This window comes from Anguilla anguilla, chromosome 2 (assembly GCF_013347855.1).
Source record: "Anguilla anguilla isolate fAngAng1 chromosome 2, fAngAng1.pri, whole genome shotgun sequence".
NCBI lineage: Eukaryota > Metazoa > Chordata > Actinopteri > Anguilliformes > Anguillidae > Anguilla > Anguilla anguilla.
Window position 1 is genome coordinate 72685760 of NC_049202.1, and position 22500 is coordinate 72708259.

Here is a 22500-nt window from a genome sequence, read left to right on the forward strand (position 1 = left end):
GAGAGGAGATGAGAGGAGGAGAGAGGAGGGGAGATAGAGGAGAGGAGATGAGAGGAGGAGAGGGGAGGGGAGAGAGGAGAGGGAGATGAGAGGAGGAGAGCGGAGAGGAGATTTAAAAAAAGAGGAGAGAGGGAATGTGGAAACATGGCTGTGAGGAAGCCTGTGATTCAGAGTAGGTCAGAGCTAAACTGGGGCGGGGGGTTTACCTGAGCTGATCTGATGCGTGGCTGGTGCAGGAGGAAGTAGAGGAAGATGGCCAAACAGGTGAGCTTGAGGATGATGCTCCTGTGAGACAATGGGAAAAGGTACTATAATTCAGTCTGTGTCAGTATAGTGAGGATGTGAGACAGTGCTCTGAGACAAGAGAGAGGAGCACAGGTAACAGGCTAAAGAGGCTCAGGTGAGAGGGTTCTGGGACAGGTGAGTGGTGCAGGTGAGAGGGGTCTAGGACAGGTGAGTGGTACAGGTGAGAGAGGTCTGGGACAGGTGAGGGGTACAGGTGAGAGGGGTCTGGGACAGGTGAGGGGGTACAGGTGAGAGGGGTATGAGACAGACGAGGGATAGAGGTGAGACATTTCTGGGACAGGTGAGGGGTACAGGTGAAAGGGTTCTGGGACAGGTGAGGGGTACAGGTGAGAAGTTTCTGGGACAGGTGAGTACAGGTGAATGGGGTCTGGAACAGGTGAGGGGTACAGATGAGAGGGGTCTGGGACAGGTGAGGGGTACAGGTGAGAGGTTTCTGGGAGAGGTGAGTGGTACAGGTGAGAGGGTTCTGGTACAAGTGAGGGGTACAGGTGAGAGAGGTCTGGGACCGGTGAGGGGTACAGGCGAGAGGTTTCAGGGACAGGTAAGTGGTACAGGTGAGAGGGGTCTGGGACAGGTGAGGGGGTACAGGTGAGGGGTACAGGTGAGAGGTTTCTGGGACAGGTGAGGGGTACAGGTGAGAGGGGTTTGGGACAGGTGAGGGATAGAGGTGAGACATTTCTGGGACAGGTGAGGGGTACAGGTGAGAGGGGTCTGGGACAGGTGAGGGGTACAGATGAGAGGGGTCTGGGACAGGTGAGGGGGTACAGGTGAGAGGGGTCTGGGACAGGTGAGGGGTACAGATGAGAGGGGTCTGAGACAGGTGAGGGGTACAGATGAGAGGGGTCTGGGACAAGTGAGGGGGTACAGGTGAGAGGGGTCTGGGACAGGTGAGGGGGTACAGGTGAGAGGGGTCTGGGACAGGTGAGGGGTACAGATGAGAGGGGTCTGGGACAGGTGAGGGATAGAGGTGAGACATTTCTGGGACAGGTAAGGGGTACAGGTGAGAGGGGTCTGGGACAGGTGAGGGGTACAGATGAGAGGGGTCTGGGACAGGTGAGGGGGTACAGGTGAGGGGTACAGGTGAGAGGTTTCTGGGACAGGTGAGGGGTACAGGTGAGAGGGGTTTGGGACAGGTGAGGGATAGAGGTGAGACATTTCTGGGACAGGTGAGGGGTACAGGTGAGAGGGGTCTGGGACAGGTGAGGGGTACAGGTGAGAGGGGTCTGGGACAGGTGAGGGGGTACAGGTGAGAGGGGTCTGGGACAGGTGAGGGGTACAGATGAGAGGGGTCTGGGACAGGTGAGGGGTACAGATGAGAGGGGTCTGGGACAGGTGAGGGGTACAGGTGAGAGGGGTCTGGAATAGGTGAGGGGTACAGATGAGAGGGGTCTGGGACAGGTGAGGGGTACAGGTGAGAGGTTTCTGGGAGAGGTGAGTGGTACCGGTGAGAGGGTTCTGGTACAAGTGAGGGGTACAGGTGAGAGAGGTCTGGGACCGGTGAGGGGTACGGGCGAGAGGTTTCAGGGACAGGTAAGTGGTACAGGTGAGAGGGGTCTGTGACAGGTGAGGGGGTACAGGTGAGGGGTACAGGTGAGAGGTTTCTGGGACAGGTGAGGGGTACAGGTGAGAGGGGTTTGGGACAGGTGAGGGGTACAGGTGAGAGGTTTCTGGGACAGGTGAGGGGTACAGGTGAGAGGGGTCTGGGACAGGTGAGGGGTACAGATGAGAGGGGTCTGGGACAGGTGAGGGGGTACAGGTGAGAGGGGTCTGGGACAGGTGAGGGGTACAGGTGAGAGGGGTCTGGGACTGGTGAGGTACAGGTTCAGGGGTACAGAAGCGAACACACACCTGACCAAGGTGATGTTGACCTGGACGGTGAGGGAGTAATCCTCAAAGCCAGAGATTCTGCGGAACAGGTGGGGCAGCAGGAAGTTCACCATGGTGATGGTGATGGGAGGGAGGTACTCAACCAGCAGACTAAGCATCGGAGTGTAGACTTTCTGAGAGGGAAAGAGAGAGAGAGAAACAGAGAGAGAGAGAGACATGCTCGTTAGCAGTCTATACTAGTTAGTGGCTCATAATCGCTAGCAGCCCATACTATGGGGCGACATAGCTCAGGAGGTAAGAGCAGTTGTCTAGCAGTCGGAGGGTTGTCGGTTCAATCCCCGCCCTGGGCGTGTCGAAGTGTCCCTGAGCAAGACACCTAACCCCTAACTGCTCTGGTGAATGAGAGGCAACAATTGTAAAGCGCTTTGGATAAAAGTGCTATATAAATGCAGTCCATTTAACCATTTACCATTTAGTTAGCGGCTCATAATCGCTAGCAGCCCATACTAGTTAGCGGCTCATAATCGCTAGCAGCCCATACTAGTTAGCGGCTCATAATCGCTAGCAGCCCATACTAGTTAGCGGCTCATAATCGCTAGTAGCCCATATTTGTTACAGGCCCAGCCTGTGATCCTCAGCTCACCTCTTTCTGTGAGAACTTGGTGACCTCATAGATTAGGTAGAAGGAAGCACTGAGCAGCACGATGACCAGGAAGTTGAGTACCCCACGCAGGAAGTACAGCTGCACCCACTGCCTGAACGTCCTCTGGGATACGCGCTGGTGAAAACGCTCCTCCTCCAGAACCAGCTGAGGAAGAAGAGGGGGAAGAAAAGACAGCTGGAGTTCTACTCTACTGACCACTGGAGTTCTGCTATACTGACAACTGGAGTTCTACTCTACTGACCACTGGAGTTCTGCTCTACTGACCACTGGAGTTCTGCTCTACTGACAACTGGAGTTCTACTCTACTGACCAATTGAGTTCTACTCTACTGACCACTGGAGTTCTGCTCTACTGACTGGTGGAGTTCTGCTATACTGACCACTGGAATTCTGCTCTACTGACCACTGGAGTTCTACTGTACTGACCACTGGAGTTCTGCTCTACTGACCACTGGAGTTCTGCTCTACTGACAACTGGAGTTCTGCTATACTGACCACTGGAATTCTGCTCTACTGACCACTGGAGTTCTACTCTACTGACCACTGGAGTTCTGCTCTACTGACCACTGGAGTTCTGCTCTACTGACAACTGGAGTTCTACTCTACTGACCAATTGAGTTCTACTCTACTGACCACTGGAGTTCTGCTCTACTGACTGGTGGAGTTCTGCTATACTGACCACTGGAATTCTGCTCTACTGACCACTGGAATTCTGCTCTACTGACCACTGGAGTTCTACTCTACTGACCACTGGTGTTCTACTCTACTGACCACTGGAGTTCTGCTCTACTGACAACTGGAGTTCTGCTATACTGACCACTGGAATTCTGCTCTACTGACCGCCAGAGTTCTACTATAATGACCACTGGAGTTCTGCTATACTGACCGCTGGAGTTCTACTCTACTGACCACTGGAGTTCTGCTCTACTGACCACTGGAATTCTGCTCTACTGACCACCGGAGTTCTACTATACTGACCACTGGAGTTCTACTCTACTGACCACTGGAGTTCTGCTATACTGACCACTGGAGTTCAGCTCTACCGAGTTTCAGTTAATCTTTTCCTTTACATTTTTACCTGTATTTTGTGTAAATCTTCCTTTATATTATTTAATTATTTCCAACTGCTTTGTCACATTATATGGTATTTTTATTTAATAACATTTATTTTTCTGTCTTAGTGTTTTTTGTGGTTTCAGCATGTGTAAAGCTCCTGACCTTGATGTCGTTTCGGATGAAGCTGTGCTGGAGCACAGCTGATTCCGGGACCTGGGTGCAGAAGTCCCAGCCACAGAACACCTTGTAGCTAAAGTGATGGTTGTAGTGCCTTCCCAGCATCCACGTGTGCTTGTAGCCAATCACTGTCCTGGGGAAAGGTGAGGGGGTGGAGCATGAGGGAGAGAGGTGAGAAGGGCAGGGTGTGTGTTTGTGTGTGTGTTCGGGGGGAGGGGGGTTGTGTGTGGGGTTGTGTATGTTTGTGTATGTGTGTGTGTGTGTGTTCTGTGTGTGTGCATTTGTGTGAGTGTGTGTGTGTGTGTGTGTGTAAGTGGGGTGTGTGTGTATGTGTATGTATGTGTGGGTGGGGTGGGGTGTGTGTGTGTGTGCGTGTGTGTGTGCCTGTGCACATGTGTGCACGTGCGTGTGCATGTGTGTGTAAGTGGGTGTGTGTGGTCTCACCTTCGTACCACCATGATGATGCTGAGGGTGAGGAGGGAGGCAATGGCCAGGAGGAAGAGTAGGGATGAGCTCAGGCATGGCACCTTCAGAGAGACGGGAGAGTAGAACCCGTAGAAGACCGGGGAACGGTCCATAAAGCCCTGCAGGGAGAAGAAAAGAGCCCAGAGAGAGGGGTGCGTTCAATCTAGCTGCACAAAGGTGCTGTACTCAGCCTCTAGCGCAGGGGTGGGCAATTCCAGGCCTGGAGGGCCGGTGTGGGTGCAGGCTTTTGTTTCCATCAATTACCCAGGCTAAATGAGCGAAACAGCTGCACACGCCAGCACTAGTTCACCCGTGGATTACATCACAGTAGGGAAACAAGAACAACCTTTGGCTGTCATTCGTGTGGTTAGTGAGAAATGCAGCTAAAGTGTAATTTGGCATAATTGTTATGGCTAATTAAGTAATTAAGGCCAGACGTTGGCATGAAAAGCAGAAACAGATACGGCCCTCCTTGCCCACCTCTGCTCTAGCGGTTCAGTTAAAGAAAGAGTAACAGTTTGTCCCTCATTTGTACGAAACAGCCCCACGCAGTAAAATGTTGAGTGTTAAATCAGCCCTTACAGGGTACATATATTTCCTATTGGACTCATTTGTATTGTTAGATTTGAGTACTGCACTCAAAATTTACTGTACCACAACTCTACTGCACCCCTCTCACCATGGTAGATCTTTTCAGAGACACCCCCCCCCCCCCTCGCCCGCCCCTCCCCATCTCCCCATAGACAGAATGGTGAGGTTCAGAACATACCGTCAGCAAAAACAGATCCGACGCAGGGGTTTTGCCTATAAAGAAAAGACAGAAAACACACTGACAGTTACAGTGAGTGTCTGTGCTTATTACAGACAGTTACAGTGAGTGTCAGTACTTATTGCTGACAGTTACAGTGAGTGTCTGTGCTTATTACAGACAGTTACAGTGAGTGTCAGTACTTATTGCTGACAGTTACAGTGAGTGTCAGTTCTAGTAACGACTGTTACAGTAAGTGTCAGTACTAGTACTGACTGTTACAGTAAGTGTCAGTGCTAGTATTGACTGTTACAGTGAGTGTCTGTGCTTATTACAGACAGTTACAGTGAGTGTCTGCGCTTATTACAGACAGTTACAGTGAGTGTCAGTGCTTATTACAGACAGTTACATTGAGTGTCTGTGCTTATTACAGATTGCTACAGTGAGTGTCAGTGCTTATTACAGAGAGTTACAGCGAGTGTCAGTGCTTATTACAAACAGTTACAGTGTCAGTGCGTATTACAGACAGTTACAGTGAGTGTCCGTGCTTATTACTAACTGTAACAGTGAGTGTCAGTGCTTATTACAGACAGTTACAGCAAGTGTCTGTGCTTATTACAGACAGTTACAGTGAGTGTCAGTGCTTATTACAGACAGTTACAGTGAGTGTCTGTGCTTATTACAGACAGTTACAGTGAGTGTCAGTACTTATTGCTGACAGTTACAGTGAGTGTCAGTTCTAGTAACGACTGTTACAGTAAGTGTCAGTACTAGTACTGACTGTTACAGTAAGTGTCAGTGCTAGTATTGACTGTTACAGTGAGTGTCTGTGCTTATTACAGACAGTTACAGTGAGTGTCTGCGCTTATTACAGACAGTTAGAGTGAGTGTCAGTGCTTATTACAGACAGTTACATTGAGTGTCTGTGCTTATTACAGATTGCTACAGTGAGTGTCAGTGCTTATTACAGAGAGTTACAGCGAGTGTCAGTGCTTATTACAAACAGTTACAGTGTCAGTGCTTATTACAGACAGTTACAGTGAGTGTCCGTGCTTATTACTAACTGTAACAGTGAGTGTCAGTGCTTATTACAGACAGTTACAGCAAGTGTCTGTGCTTATTACAGACAGTTACAGTGAGTGTCAGTGCTTATTACAGACAGTTACAGTGAGTGCCTGTGCTTATTACAGACAGTTACAGTGAGTGTCAGTGCTTATTACAGACAGTTACAGTAAGTGTCTGTGCTTATTACAGACAGTTACAGTGAGTGTCTGTGCTTATTACAGACAGTTACAGTAAGTGTCTGTGCTTATTACAGACAGTTACAGTAAGTGTCTGTGCTTATTACAGACAGTTACAGTGAGTGTCAGTGGCTGCTGTCACTGGAGGGACAGATTCCTCGCTCTCTCACCTGGTGTAAAGTTGTGTTTCCCGTACAGCAGTACAGGTGTGAGGGCCAAACCGCTAATGACGAGACAGTGTATCAGGTTCAGGTACAGCAGGAATCGCAGAAAGGTGAAGTACGCCTTCACCCCGACACCAAATTTACCTGCACAAACCAAGAGCAGACACCATTAAATCTGCACAGCACACGCTTCGACCAATACTCACCAACTCCTATATACACCTATGCCTATATACACCTGCTCCTATACACACATACGCCAATACACACCTACTCCTATACACACCTGCTCTTATACACATCTACTCCAATACACACCTACTCCAATACACACCTACTCTTATATACACCTGCTGTTATACACACCTACTCTTATATACACCTGCTCTTATACAAACCTGCTCTTATATACACCTATGCCAATACAGACCTACTCTTATATACACCTGCTCTTATACACACCTGCTCCAATACACATCTGCTCTTATCCACATGTGCTCCTATACATACCTGCTCTTATATACACCTATACCTATACACACCTGCTCCTATACACACCTGTTCCTATACATACCTACACCTCTACTGTGAGGGAGTGGGGAATTAGGGAGACCAAACGCGACGGGTCAGGATACTTTAAGGTATCCACCTGGGCGGAATAACCACTAAGTCTCGTTAGAGACAAAAGGATAGGGGAAAAGTAGACAAAAAGAAAAACAATACTCCCATGGGAGACTATCCCAAAGAAAAAAGCTTTAATGACCCGAGTACAGGGTGAAGAAACTAAGGCGTAAAGAGTATACTTGTATAGCATACTTTAGTATACTTAATGAGTATACTAAAACAAAATGGCAGTCTGAATAGACTGGTGAACATGAGAACTTAAGAGAGCAGCCCTCGCACAGAGGGCTGTCAAAAGAACCACAAGAGAGTTGTAGATATGAGTAAAGATATTAGTGCTAACTTAGTAGCCCCCAATCTAACAATCTCAAAATTCAGTTCCGCAGTAACTCTTTGCATAAATCAAAGAACACAGAAGAGGGACTGATCTAGTACTGAACAAAAACAACTAAACCTCTTACCAAACTGACCAAGTTACTGGCTTTCGTGTAACGCAAGTAGACACTGAAGCAAAGCTTATCGGTTTGCTAGGGGTTTAAATAGAAAGCCAACAGGTGCAAATCGTAAACACAGATTTGCACGAGTATAATTCACTCAAGGAAATGAAGGACACTAAATGGCCGTAATAACTGAAGAAAAGGTGCAGGAATAAAACCAAATGCCGTAATAAATGAAAGAATGGCACAGGATGGAAAAGAAATGGTGCTATCACCCAAAACTATGACATATACACACCTGCTCTCGTACATTTGTGATTCTATACACATCTGCAGACTGCATATACATTGAACTTATTATTCACTAATGATACCCCCACATTATTGAATCCTGAACCCAGTACCCCACATTACTGCCCCTGATTCCAGTACCCCACATTACTGTCCCCTGAATCCAGTACCCCACATTACTGTCCCCTGAATCCAGTACCCCACATTACTGTCCCTGAATCCAGTACCCCACATTACTGCCCCTGAATCCAGTACCCCACATTACTGTCCCTGAATCCAGTACCCCACATTACTGCCCCTGAATCCAGTACCCCACATTACTGCCCCTGAATCCAGTACCCCACATTACTGCCCCTGAATCCAGTACCCCACATTACTGCCCCTGAATCCAGTACCCCACATTACTGCCCCTGAATCCAGTACCTCACATTACTGCCCCTGAATCCAGTACCCCACATTACTGCCCCTGAATCCAGTACCCCACATTACTGCCCCTGAATCCAGTACCCCACATTACTGCCCCTGAATCCAGTACCCCACATTACTGTCCCTGAATCCAGTACCCCACATTACTGCCCCTGAATCCAGTACCCCACATTACTGCCCCTGAATCCAGTACCTCACATTACTGCCCCTGAATCCAGTACCCCACATTACTGCCCCTGAATCCAGTACCCCACATTACTGCCCCTGAATCCAGTACCCCACATTACTGCCCCTGAATCCAGTACCCCACATTACTGCCCCTGAATCCAGTACCCCACATTACTGCCCCTGATTCAAGTACCCCACATTACTGCCCCTGAATCCAGTACCCCACATTACTGCCCCTGAATCCAGTACCCCACATTACTGCCCCTAAATCCAGTAACCCACACGCTGTTTTTATGCTGTTTTAATATGATGTGGGATACTGGGTTCAGGGGACTACCTAACCCACTACCACTCTGACACCGACCCCCAACAGAAGCACCCCCCCCACCCTCGATGGTGTGTAAGGCCTTCCTCCAGGGCTGCAGTCCGCACATCGTCCTGACAACCTGCTCCCGCAGCCGCCTCCTTGCGATGCGCTGGCTCTGCCACCAAGACTCCCAGCAGCCAATGCTGAGCCTCTGCTGCTGCCGTCGATCCCTGATTGGCCAACAAACATAACAGCATTTACCATTCCGTTCAGCACAGAAAAGGAGGAACTTCCACTTTCACCGTTATCACAGAGATGGCCCATTCCACGCATGCGCACACACACACACACACACACACATGCACACACACACACACACACACAAGCACACACGCACACATGCACACACACACACACACATATGCACACACACACACACGCACACACACAAGCACACACGCATGCACACATGCACACACACATATGCACACACACACACAAGCACACACGCACACACACACACGCACACACTCACACATGCACATACACGCATACGCATGCACACGCACACACAAGCATGCATGCACACACGCATGCACAGGTACACACTCAAATATTAACCGTTCATGCAAAATCACACTCATGTAAGTGCATGCATGCACACACACACGTATACAGATACACACACTCAAATATTAACCATTCACACAACACAATCATGCTCACAAGTGTATTCTTGCACGCATACACGCACACAGACAAACACATGCACATACTCCTACACACACGCTGACACACATGTACATAGAAACATATGCATGTACACTCATACACATACACATACATATAGTCTACACACACACACACACACACTCTTAAACTGCATTAAATGACAGCAGGGCCAGGTTTCCACACTCATTCGTCTTTCAACTGGTTTAGTGAGTTTTAGATTTCAGCGCTCCAAGCCAAACATACAAAAAGGCAAGGAGAAACACCCAGCACTGCCCTCGTAAGAACCAGCTTTTGTCTGTGTGATACACAATCCCTGGCTGTTTGCTGTATCCCTCTCTGTCTCAGGGAGATCTGTGCTCTGTCCCACAAAACCAGAGCTGCTGCATTTCTGTCTGATGTTTTCTTCTCCTTCAGTGATATCAGATCAGAAAAATACTGTCGACATTTGGCAGTGTAGGCAGTTTGAGTGTGTTGTAGCGTGGAGTAGTAGCAGGGTTTTTAATTGAGGAAGAATGCCCCCTTAAATCAGCTGGAAAATGATCTCTACTCAACCACTCCACAGCCACACCATTGCGATTCTTTATATACTTGCTGTTTTCGATATTGTTGTAAAATTACCTAAAGCCAATAACGTGCAAAAGTGTGTTGGGGTACCACAATGACAGGGTGTGTACAGGAATGTATTGTTGTGTTTAGGTATCATAGTGGTATGATGTACACAGGTGTGTATATATGTGTTTTGGTACCATAGTGATATGGTGTGTACAGGTGTCCTCAGGTACCACACTGCCAATGACATACCTGGTCTTCCTCTTCTCCTGCATGGACAAGGGCAGGTTTCTGAGGGGCAGGTTGGGGTCCCGATCAAGTACAGGGAAGTGGTCCTGCTGTCGCCTGTAGGGACCCCCATCTTGCAGGCCCCTGTAGGGCCCCTCATCTTGCTGACCCCTGTAGGGTCCCTCATCTTGCAAGCCCCTGTAGGGCCTCTCATCTTGTAGACCCTTGTAGGGCTCCTCACTCTGCAGGCGCCTGTAGGGACCCCCATCTTGCAGGCCCCTGTAGGGCCCCTCATCTTGCAGGCCCCTGTAGGGCTCCTCATCTTGTAGACCCCTGTAGGGCTCCTCACTCTGCAGGCCCCTGTAGGGCTCCTCACTCTGCCGGCGCCTGTAGGGACCCCCATCTTGCAGGCCCCTGTAGGGCCCCTCATCTTGCAGGCCCCTGTAGGGCTCCTCATCTTGTAGACCCCTGTAGGGCTCCTCACTCTGCAGGCCCCTGTAGGGCTCCTCACTCTGCCGGCGCCTGTAGGGACCCCCATCTTGCAGGCCCCTGTAGGGCCCCTCATCTTGCAGGCCCCTGTAGGGCTCCTCATCTTGTAGACCCCTGTAGGGCTCCTCACTCTGCAGGCCCCTGTAGGGACCCTCATCTTGCAGGCCCCTGTAGGACCCCTCATCTTGTAGACCCTTGTAGGGCTCCTCACTCTGCCGGCGCCTGTAGGGACCCTCATCTTGCTGACCCCTGTAGGAGCCCTCATCTTGCAGGCTCATGTGAGGTCCCTTGTCCCAGCCATCACCCGGCAGGCAGTGCGGCAGTTCCAGGAAGGTCTCAAACTCACTGCGGCCGCAGGATTCCACAGTGAGGCCACAGACGTTGCTGTCGTCTGCAAGGGTTCAGAACACCTGTGTCAGCCTCCAGACCACAGACAGCCTCTACAGCCTCCAGACCACGGACAGCCTCTACAGCCTCCAGACCACGGACAGCCTCTACAGCCTTCAGACCACAGACAGCCTCTACATCCTCCAGACCACGAACAGCCTCTACAGCCTCCAGATCACAGACAGCCTCTACAGCCTCCAGACCACAGACAGCCTCTACAGCCTCCAGAACACAGACAGCCTTTACAGCCTCCAGGCCACAGACAGCCTCTACAGCCTCCAGAACACAGACAGCCTCTACAGCCTCCAGACCATGGACAGCCTTTACAGCCTCCAGAGCACCAACAGCCTCTACCACGCATGCCTCTCAGAAAAGCAGAATTCACCCGAGCCTGTGCCGCGACAGCAAGGGTGAAAAACATCCACACACAATCAACAATCACATACAGTGGGCTCCAGAATCATTGGCACCCTTGATAAACATGCACAAAAATGCTTTATAAAATGCTAAATAATAATAGAGTTATTGACATAAGCTTTATTTTCCAACATGTGTAAACTAGTGTGCTTGATTAATGATTCATTGGAATCAACCAAAGTCTTAAATCTTTTAAATAAATAAAAATATTTCCCCAAAAAACAGGTTCCACAATTATTAGCATCCCTGGTTTAATATTTTGTGAAAACACCCCTGGCAAAGATGACAGCCATGAGTCTTTTCCTATAATTTGTGATAAGGTTACAGAACACATTTGGAGGGATTTTTGACCATTGCTCCATGTAGAACTTTTCAGAATCATTGATATCTTTGGGTTTGCGCTTATGGACCCCCTCCCCTCTTCAGTTCAGACCACAGGTTTTTGATTAAATTTAAGTCTGGAGACTGAGATGGCCATTGGAAAACATGGATGTTGATTTCATTTAAGCATTTCTGTTTAGATTTTGATATATGCTTGGAGGCATTGTCCTGCTGGACAATCTACCTATGACCAAGTCCTAGCTTCTTAGCAGAGACAATCAAATTTTCTGCCAGAATTTCCTGGTACTTTGTTGACTTCATTGTGCCATTTTTCTAAAATAGTGTCCCGGGACCACTGCCAGCAAAACATCTCCAAAATATCAATGACCCACCTCCATATCTGACAGTAGGTATGAGGTGCTTCTCCTGTATGCCTTCCTCTTTTGCCGCCAAACATTTTGATGGTGTGTATGGCCAAAACGTTCTATTTCTGGCAATAGCACTCTCTTCCAGTCATAATTCCAATGAGGTTTGGCAAGCTCCAGATTCTTGGTTTTGTTCATTGTGCTCAGTAAGGGCTATCTTCATGCCACCCTTCCAAAGAGTTAGTTGGTATGGAGGTGCCATTTAATGTCTTTTTTTAGACTTTAGAAACAAACCAATCTCTACAATTCTTAAACAGCGATCCTTGGGTTATTAATGGCCTCCCTCACCACCTTCCTCACCGTCCGTGGGGACACCATGCACTTGCTTCATCTTCCTGGCAAATTTTCAACCATTTCATATGTTTTACACCTTTTTATTATTGCCCTCACAGTACTAAGTGGTATGTTTAAACCGTTTATCTATTTTTTTGTACCCATTACCAGACTTGTGATGGTAAATTATCATCAGTCTCTTCTGAATTTAAAGTTATTTGGCTTTTCCCATGCTGATGGATGACAAAGTGATTGTTACCTCATTTTTATTCTCTAGTGAAACTGGAAATGATGGAATGACACAATATAGTTCCTTTAGACTGAGATTAACTAAATTAAGCAAAAGTATTGCCAATTTCATTTGTTTGATTTTACTTACAATACTTGTTAGGGGTGCCAATAATTATGGCACCTATGGTTTTCAGAAAAAATGAGATTACTTAATAAAAAAACATTGAAGCATGAGAGTAAATGTATTGAAATAAAAGTATATAGTTTTCTCATATGTTTGAAGATATAGATTATTATCTGTGTCATTTGTTATATGCAGCCTTTTTTCTTCATTTTTATTAAGGGTGCCAATAATTCTGGAGCCCACTGTAAACCATTGCATTCAGCTGTCAATCACCAAGCATTTATTTAATTAAAGTATCTCTCTTTCCTACTCTATCTTGCTCACACACACACACACACACACACATTTGTCCATGTAGACACACAAACTCTCCGACACTAGCACAAGTCCTCTCTCTTTCTGTCAGGTGCTACTTCCTCTTACAGAAATAGCTTTTCTCACTTCCTTGCTTCTTGTACGCACATACAAACCCACAGCACACATCTGTTTACACACACAGACACACCTACATGCACAAACATGTAGAGGAACATACACACATAGGGAGACAGAGTCTTGACACGAATGACAAAAAACCAACTGGATAAGAAGTTAAAGCCACTCAACAAAGCATAAAACCAACAAACATCATCAAATCAAAACAACTACTTTTCACTGCCAAGGAACATCCTACATGGCCACAGGCACAATAAGAGCAGTTATCTCATCCAAAGCCATTTTAAAAAAGAGCACTCAACTAATCCACAGCCATTTTAATAAAGAGCACTCTGGCTACGTTTAACAGAGGGCCACAGCCCAAGTGGTGCAGATGACCCTGAACATAGCCCAAGATGGAGTCTACCAGAGTGACTTTCACTCTGCCGGAGCTGATTTAACTCGGTGTCGTTGCGAAGCGGTTGAAAGGCGACGCTCTCCTGTACCTGACTGGAGCATGAAGAAGCCTCCGCTGCTGTGCGCCATTTCCTGCTCTGACTGTGGAAGAGGGGGTGTGGGGTGTAAGGGGGGGGCGACGAATCAATCCGGGATGAGGGTGCCCGTCCTGGGTTTGGGGGTCCCGGACACACAGAGACGCCGAGGAGGGGGCGCAGGAGCTGGACGGAAACCCCACACAAAACCTGATGGAGAGACACCTGGCGGAGAGACACCTGGCTCGCGAACGCCTTCGCAGTCCCCAGCAGCACAGCGACGGCTAGCATGTGACAGGAAGCAGATGACGGCCACTTCCTGGTTCTCTCCAACCCACCCCCATCAGGCTGCGCAAGACTGCTCTCGCGTGGCGCCAACGCGGATACGGCACGGCTTCGGTAAATTTGTTGGTTAAAAAAAAATGCAGCCAGCAGACTGCTAGACCACAGCAGTGATGCATATCCTTTGTTCGGTCATATGAACTCTGGCAACACTGAAAACACCTTCTGAGGACTGAAAAAGCACAAGAGTGAAACTATGTGGGCAGCATTTGCAGTAATTGTTCACTGCCACAATAATGTGTTTGTGTGTGTGTGTGTGTGTGTGTGTGTATCATATGTGTGTGTGTGTTTGTGCGTGTGTTTGTGTGTGTGTGTGTGTGTGTTTGTGTGTGTGTGTGTATCATATGTGTGTGGGTGTATAACGGCAACTAATATTCACTCCAAATGTAGCACAAATTCTCGGGGTGATGACGCTGTAAGAAATGATGCAGTTGCATGACTTCCCGACAAGATTCCAAATTTAAACTTGAACCGAGCATTATGTACACGAACGCTTTCAAAGGAACTTTAGTGTGACTCCATTTGGAGGGTTGGGAAATACCAATATAGGTGAAAAAACAGACCTGATGAGGCGGTTTGTTTTAAAAACTGAGCTTGTGTGACACGATTGGTGGCATGTCCAGCAGAGGCGCTCGTTAGCAAGGATCTTGCCAGCTCGAATCCTGACTGTGCCAGTGCCAACTGTGGTCAGCAGCCTTTCCGGGTAAGTAGCCATAATCTTGCCCAGTGAGGGAAAGGGTCCGATTGGCAGCGTGCAAGGCACCACATTCCGGCGGGCCCGGACCACCTGCAGTACTGACTACACCGTCAGTGATGCAGTCCTCCGGTCCAATGTCTCCAGGCTCGGCGGCTTCACGACATTGGACATTGGGGCGACATAGCTCAGGAGGTAAGACCGATTGGCTGGCAGTTGGAGGGTTGCCGGTTCAAACCCCGCCCTGGGCGTGTCGAAGTGTCCTTGAGCAAGACACCTAACCCCTAACTGCTCTGGCGAATGAGAGGCATCAACTGTAAAGCGCTTTGGATAAAAGCGCTATATAAATGCAGTCCATTTACCATTTACGACACAGCGAATAAGCATTCTGTTTGCTACACGCTACAGTGCGTATGACTGCGGCCTGTCCATCAAGATACAGCACTGTTCAAATTAAATGCAGCTTCAGCAACAGTACTGCAGTATATATATATATATATATATCTATATAATTATTATTAGTTTTTTTTTTTTGCATGAATGTACATCTCGCAGTGATTACATTTTCTTGCATGGGCATGCCATCCATCGCCCCGCCCCCCACCCCCTTCCACCCACAGACCCCAACTTTGGGAAAACATCTAACTGTATACTGTAATTTTATCGTGTTGTGTTGGGTGGTACTGTTAGTGCCACCTTCCAAAAAATATAAAATAAACAAGCAATCAAACAAACAAACAAACAAACAAAAAAAAAACTACCACATTAAATATTCTGTTTGTTGCCCCCACTCCCCCCAAAAAAATTAATAAATTTGAAATTAGATCTGTGTCCTCGTTTGCTTGTACTAAAAAGTACACTCGCAATGATCACATTAAACGACAACACCAAGTTATTTTAACACTCTTATCTTTCTACGAAAAGTCGTATATTTTCGAGCTTTAACAGCTGTGTCATCTATACCAACTACGATACAACGTCAATGTTTTCTTGGTACCATACATTCAGAAATACATATCCCACAATTCTCTGGGACCTAAGGTGCGGCAAGGAGTTTCAGTCCTTTCTGAGAGTGACAGCAGAAACCATAAGGTACATCAAGGTATACTTCATACAGGTAGGCTAATATGTATCATTTTATACTACACGTAATTTTTACAACTTGGTAACACCATGTAGCCTAGGTACAAACTACTGTGGATCTACAAATCTACAAATCTGGGTGATATATTTGACAGACGTGCGGTAAACACCTTTGCTTAACAGGTACTTTGATACTCACGACGAGAACGGATAGTGGTGATATTTAAATATTAGAACAATTGCACAGATTCGTATCAATTGTACTTTCGTCCTGATAGAGTGATAGAGATAGAGTGGAGGGGGTAGATAAGTTAATCACCTTTTAAACTGAAGCCTAATTCAAGACCGAATCTTGTTCAAAAACCTTAGCGAGTTTTTCCAACTTAACTGATTGGACACTGAGCTAGCTATAGCTAGTCGTTACTGCATTCTTCACTTCAATCATATCTGTTCGTAACAGGAACACTAGGCTACATTTTGAACAGTCCACAAGTAGGCTACACTTGTTACATATTAGGCTCAAGGGCGCAGATCTCATTTCAATTTTGGTAAGGAAATTGTCTTTGGGATTTTTTTTCGGCGTCACCCAATACAACATAATATTGGGGGACCATGTCATGGTTTCCTGAAGTTGGTAGGACGTGACACCCCATTCCCCCCGCGATCTACGGCTATGTACAAAGCAGTTGGTAGTCAGACTGTTGGATTTGCCGTTGTGGCATAGCTTGCGAATGAAGTGAAAACCCTATACCGACCGGATTCCAGTCTACCTTACGGCACCGTTCATTCTCCGTTTCCTATTCAACGGACGACAGCAAAATGCTCGCAGACAATTGTCTGAGCAAACTAACACATGCCCGAGGATTTGCACCAATGAATAGGATCATACCATTATGTGTGGAAACTTTTTCTGAAGGAGGCACAAGGGGCCGTGGCACGCATTAACAACGCACAGTTGACTCATTTGAAAACCAGAGATTACAAAACAAAAAAGGGTGGAAACGTTGCGTAGCCGTCTCCACATCCGCTTGGCGTCACTTGATGGAGTGATCAGCGATGTCGCGGTTCTGATTGTGTGAGTTCCCCCAGTCCCGGAGATGGTTGCTGCTCGTCCAGTCTCTGAAATGATCGCTCCTGCGTGCAAGACTGTAGCGGTGTAGCTCTATAGCGAAGAGAGACAACTGATCAATATCGGCTGGAGTGAGTGCAGCTCTTTAGGGTGAGTTACGGCTACATCCCTTGAAAGGTTTAAAGTCGGTTGTTGTTTTTAACAGGACAGGTGTCTTTATACACTTGCTTGTCAGATTCATATTGGTGTTCAGGTTGGAAACACTTTACAATTTATATATACAGCAAACAGTCAATGACAATCGCAACAAGCATACACAGGAGTTTTTTTATTTTTACGTGGTGTGTGGAATCTGCCTGGATATGGTGTCAGGAGTGTAGCTTCTTCCATGGTGGTTTATGGGTAGAGGTAAAAATGAAGAAGCATAAAAGCCGCCACCAGTGTTGTGAAGAGCTGTCACTCACGTCGCTTTGAGAGCCAACGGAAACTTAACTTCAGCTAAGCTCACACGGCTAATTGCATGACTATGGCGCGGCTGAAGTTCACATCCTACCTGAAACGACAAAGTGTGTGTGTGTGTGTGTGTGTGTGTGTGTCTGTCTGTCTCTGTGTGTCGCGTCGCGAGCTTGGGGGTGCTCGGTTGTGTTCTTTGCCCGTGACCAGGGAACAGGGGAGGGGGTCTGCCATTATGACAGAAAACACTACCCCCTCGAGCGAGCTGCCACAAAAGACCACCCCCGGCATCCACTGAATTTCAGGAACACCGGCGAAGTGCACTTTAATTCTCTCGTTTAACCGTCTGTTATTGACACCGTTAGGCTTTTTCTCCGCATTCTTAGCTGTGTGTATGCAGATTGCAAACCAAACCCCTTATTTAAACTAGTTCGCACATTTGCCAGTCTGCGGTTTTAAACAAGGAAACTAGTTTACATGCTGACTTGTTATCTATGATTCTGGTTGAGATATCCGATCCAGCCCCTGTATATTTTACTTGCTGCTGGGGGGTATGGGCGTTTCTCCAGCTGCACTTCTGCCAGATTTTGGCCTGGTAGTGTTTTACCTCCCCCTAGTACGATGTTTAAAGAACGACTGGCATCTTTATGGTTGACTTCTAAGGTATGAAGGGTGACAGCTGAGTGTGGCGGTGCCTGGACTTATAGGCGAGCGATTGTAGGTTCAAATCCCAGATGTGGCATGCCTTTACATTTGGGGAAAGGCGTTAGGCCTGAACTGCTTCCTTAATATCCAACTGTAAATATCCAACATATTTAAACCAAGTTTTGCTTGATCAGGATGTCTGCTAAGCCGCTATATAATGTAAACCTAGACAAGTAAAAATAGTATGCCTTCCTGTGAGACTGCACTCTGGCCCTTGTAAATGACAAAACACGTGTTTCAGTTGCGCTGCTCATGATTTATGCTTCTGCTTTTTTATTACTGGTACTCATGTGGAAAATTCTGTTGATGAAATATGTGTGTATGTAATGGAGTTCTGCGCAGTGTCATCAGAAAATGCTAATCAGCTCAGCTAATTACTGAATTGGACCAAACAGGGACCATGTGGCAGTGAAATGCTTATAGATGGACAAGACAGGCAGACACTCAAACTCTCTCTCTCTCAGACACACACACACACACACACACATACAGATGGGTGCCCACACACACACACACACACACACAATACACACACCTACACACTCAAACGCTCACACAACACAGACATACAGATGCGCGTGTGGACTGGAGTTAAACCTGCAGGTACTGCAGCCCTCCAGGTCTGTAGTTAAACCAGCAGACACTGCGGCCCTCCAGGACTGGAGTTAAACCTGCAGGCACTGTGGCCCTCCAGGACTGGAGTTAAATTCGCAGACACTGCGGCCCTCCAGGTCTGTAGTTAAACCAGCAGACACTGCGGCCCTCCAGGACTGGAGTTAAACCTGCAGACACTGTGGCCCTCCAGGACTGGAGTTAAACCTGCAGACACTGCGGCTCTCCAGGACTGGAGTTAAACCTGCAGACACTGCGGCCCTCCAGGACTGGAGTTAAACCTGCAGACACTGTGGCCCTCCAGGACTGGAGTTAAACCTGCAGACACTGCGGCTCTCCAGAACTGAAGCTGGACAGCCCTGGCTCAGACAGCTGTGTGACGATAATTCAGAAAGTTAATGAGGCATTCCTGTAGATAATGCACAGATTCTTGGGAGCGGGGGAGATAAGGGCTAGGCTCTAATTGTCACACTGAGGGACAGTGTGTGCTTGGTGGCTTACTGATAGGCTGACCGCTCGGTCCCTGCCAGCTGTCACCACAGATAGTACAGAAAAACCAGATGCACAGCTCCTGCTTTCTTTCTGTCCTCTTCACTCCTCTAATGCGGGAGGTTCCGGGTGGCGAAAGCCGTTTTTGGTGCTGGATGACGGCAAAGAATGCACACTGCCGCGGTATTGCGAAATACTCCGACGAGGCATCAGGCTGGAATCGGAACTCAACGGCTTAATCGCATGAAGCTGAGTATCTCCTGAGTGGATCCAAAGCATCTCCCAGTGTTCCCAATGCTGACCACATGACCACAACTCACCTATCACTCACAGGGCAGCAGGAATCTAATTGGTGACAGTGGTGGGGGAAGGGTTGGTGAGTGGCGGTTTAGGCCGCTCGTCTGAAAGCCGACGTTTGGGCCCAAGTCGTTTGTTCAGTTCGATTCTCGAGCGCCGTCTCCCTCCGAGCCCCCTAGCGGGTGCTAAAACAGTGCGTTCGTGAGATGGTGCGTTTCTTGCTTACATCATTTCCTCAGAGTTAAGAGCAGCCTGGACACAGTGGACCCCTGAGTGCTGTAGACTGCGCGATTTAAGAGACCCTCTGGCGCACTTCAGAGTGTCTGCTGACCCACCCCCGCAGATAATGCCGAATGGTATGTCCCGGCAGATGGGTGTGTGTTTGAGGCGCGATTTTAGCGGTGATTTCATGCGTTTGTTTAGTGTGTATATTTTATTGCTAAAGGGTTAATCGTGCTGCCCGGTCATAGTCAAACCAGACGCTCGCCTGTGACCAGTTGCCAAACTTTTTCCCCGCAGGCGACATAATTATGCAGTTGCACTGTGGGAATCTCTTAACTGGTTCCATGTTTCTCGCTCTCTTTCTCTCTCTGCGGAAACTCTGTTTTTGAGAAAGACTGTAATTTGTGTCTTTCCTAAGCCAGATGTGATTTGTGTTTGGTTGGTTTGGAGTAGGTTTGGAGTAGGCGCTGGAGTGCGACCAGTCTTTGGTCATTAACCCTTTGAAGAGTGGGCTTTTTGAAATGTTTTTAGTCAAAATTCTACAATCATTCTACAATTCCATTGCTTTCAGTTGCCAGAGGAGTGGTTGTGAAATCAGAATATTCAGTTAAGAGCGTTCTCATCACATGGTTGTGACCTCACAGCCTAAAGGGTTAAAGCAGACCTGCTCTTACATAGACATATATACATAGACGCCGCATTGACCTTTGGATCGTACGACTAGCCTGTAAACAAATAGAAGTAAACGGTGGAGCTGCGGTTTTTCTGGATATAAAGCACTATAACGTTTACATTTCTCAACCGATTTCAATGAGTCATTTTTATATTCAAGGGTTTATGGTCTATGTGGAGTACAAAAAAAAGTTATCTCCAGTTACTTAGAATCTCGATAGTTAGGCTATAATCGCTGCTAGACGCTCAAGAGAGGAGTGTGTATCAACGGTTTACATGAACTGAATTACTTACGTGGTGGAAAATAATTCATTGTCATAAGGAATTGCCACAGTGAATTTTAACCTGGCAAGCTGGCTAGAAAGTAATAAATGCATTGCTAGCTTGAGTAGGATTGTAAGCACCAAATAACCTTGATTGTAAGGCTAGCTTTGCTTGTTAGCTACCTACCAATGTTTTCTTCCAAGTCGTGTTTTGATTTTGAACGAATTAAACTGAACATAACCACAATAATTTTAACCTGAAAAGCTGGCTAGAAAGTAATGAATGTATTATTATTTATTAATGTCTATGTGCTCTTAAGCCTGATGCACACTAGAGGATTTTCAAATCTTAACCGATTTTAAAAACGTGGGAGACCACAGACATAACGACAGATTTAACCGATTTTTAATATTTTAATCGTAAGAACGCACACACCAGACGATTCGGTCAAGAGGCAGGACCACGCACTTGGTGTTTATACTAAACGATTTCAGAGTGGCGATTCCAGAGACTTTTTTAAATTTCCGCAAGCTGATTCCCCGTCTCCATGGAGACCACACTGCCGGCAACGTTACAATAATTACATATATACATAATACAATAATATTGATACTTTTGTTGCTACGTGCAGTTGCCTAACCGCATCGAGTATAAAACATTTTCGTCTGCAGAGAACTTCTTTGGTTTCGGCAAGCCGAAAAAATTCGGTTGGTGATGCTTCTCGGTGAGCTTGCTCTCATTGGCTATTGCGGGGTTCTGCTCAATGTTCCATCGCTCTTCCTTTCACACTACAGGATTTCAAGTCTGTAACATTTAGATTATGTCAGTAAATCCCTCACACTGCAGGATCATTTGGGCAGATAATCGGTTCAGACTAGCTTCAGATCGGGAACGTCACCGCGATTGTCGGGAAGAGCGAATCGGGCACAAAATCGGCCCAGTTATCCTCTAGTGTGGGGCCAGCATTAGTGGGAGTGTGTGAGTGACAGAGCGAACGGAGCAGTTTCAGACAGGCCGGTCAGCTGACTCCTTCGCGGTCAGAGACGGCGGATGACCGCAGGACAAAGCCGCGGCATTGTGTCTCCCTCACAACGAGGGCCACAGTGACCCGCCGTGACGCACGGCCAGGCCAGCTTATAGGCTAAATGAAATCAACCGCCAGTCTCACACATTCAGCATGGCCAGTTGTCTCACAATGCATTGTTACAGAATTGCTAATTTTGTAGGTTTGCTGCCTGTCAGTGATAGCCTTTTGCCATTCATGCTAACAAAGTTCCACGCTAATACTTGTGCTAACAAAGCCACATGCTAGCGTTCATGCTAACAAAGCCCAATGCTTATACTCATGCTAACAAAGCCCAATGCTAATACTCCTGCTAACAAAGTTCCACGCTAATACTCGTGCTAACAAAGCCCCATGCTAGCGTTCATGCTAACAAAGCCCAATGCTCTCCTGCTAACAAAGCCCCACGCGAATACTCGTGCTAACAAAGCCCCACACTAAAACTTGTGGTAACAAAGCCCCACATTAATGCTCATATTAAATTGAGAGTTACTGCAACTTCTGGAGGGTCAGCTGCAGGAACATGCAGGGACCTCCACTGCCCTTCACTCCCCCCT

The 22500-nt window shown here is 47.4% G+C and overlaps 2 protein-coding genes across 3 annotated transcripts in view; one reads left to right on the top strand and one right to left on the bottom strand.

Annotated features, from left to right (window-relative positions):
• tmc8 (transmembrane channel-like 8) overlaps positions 1-14288 on the bottom strand; it is an 18669-nt gene extending 4381 nt beyond the window's left edge. Inside the window, exons 1-10 of the mRNA XM_035406865.1 lie at positions 13994-14288; positions 10431-11286; positions 8979-9127; positions 6654-6791; positions 5264-5298; positions 4474-4613; positions 4015-4162; positions 2777-2941; positions 2155-2306; positions 207-285 (exon numbers count right to left, since the gene is read on the bottom strand). Of these exons, the coding sequence (XP_035262756.1) occupies positions 207-285; positions 2155-2306; positions 2777-2941; positions 4015-4162; positions 4474-4613; positions 5264-5298; positions 6654-6791; positions 8979-9127; positions 10431-11286; positions 13994-14033 (1902 nt within the window). The 5' untranslated portion in view covers positions 14034-14288. The remainder of the gene's footprint in view (positions 1-206; positions 286-2154; positions 2307-2776; positions 2942-4014; positions 4163-4473; positions 4614-5263; positions 5299-6653; positions 6792-8978; positions 9128-10430; positions 11287-13993) is intronic.
• A 1744-nt stretch (positions 14289-16032) lies between these two features.
• Positions 16033-22500, top strand: part of tmc6b (transmembrane channel-like 6b) — a 29121-nt gene continuing 22653 nt past the window's right edge. Inside the window, exon 1 of one of the 2 annotated variants that reach the window (XM_035406942.1) lies at positions 16033-16131. The gene's annotated coding sequence lies outside the window, so the exon portion shown is untranslated. Of the gene's footprint in view, positions 16132-16760; positions 17317-22500 lie in introns of those variants that run through there. The other variant, XM_035406941.1, reaches the window with a different exon arrangement.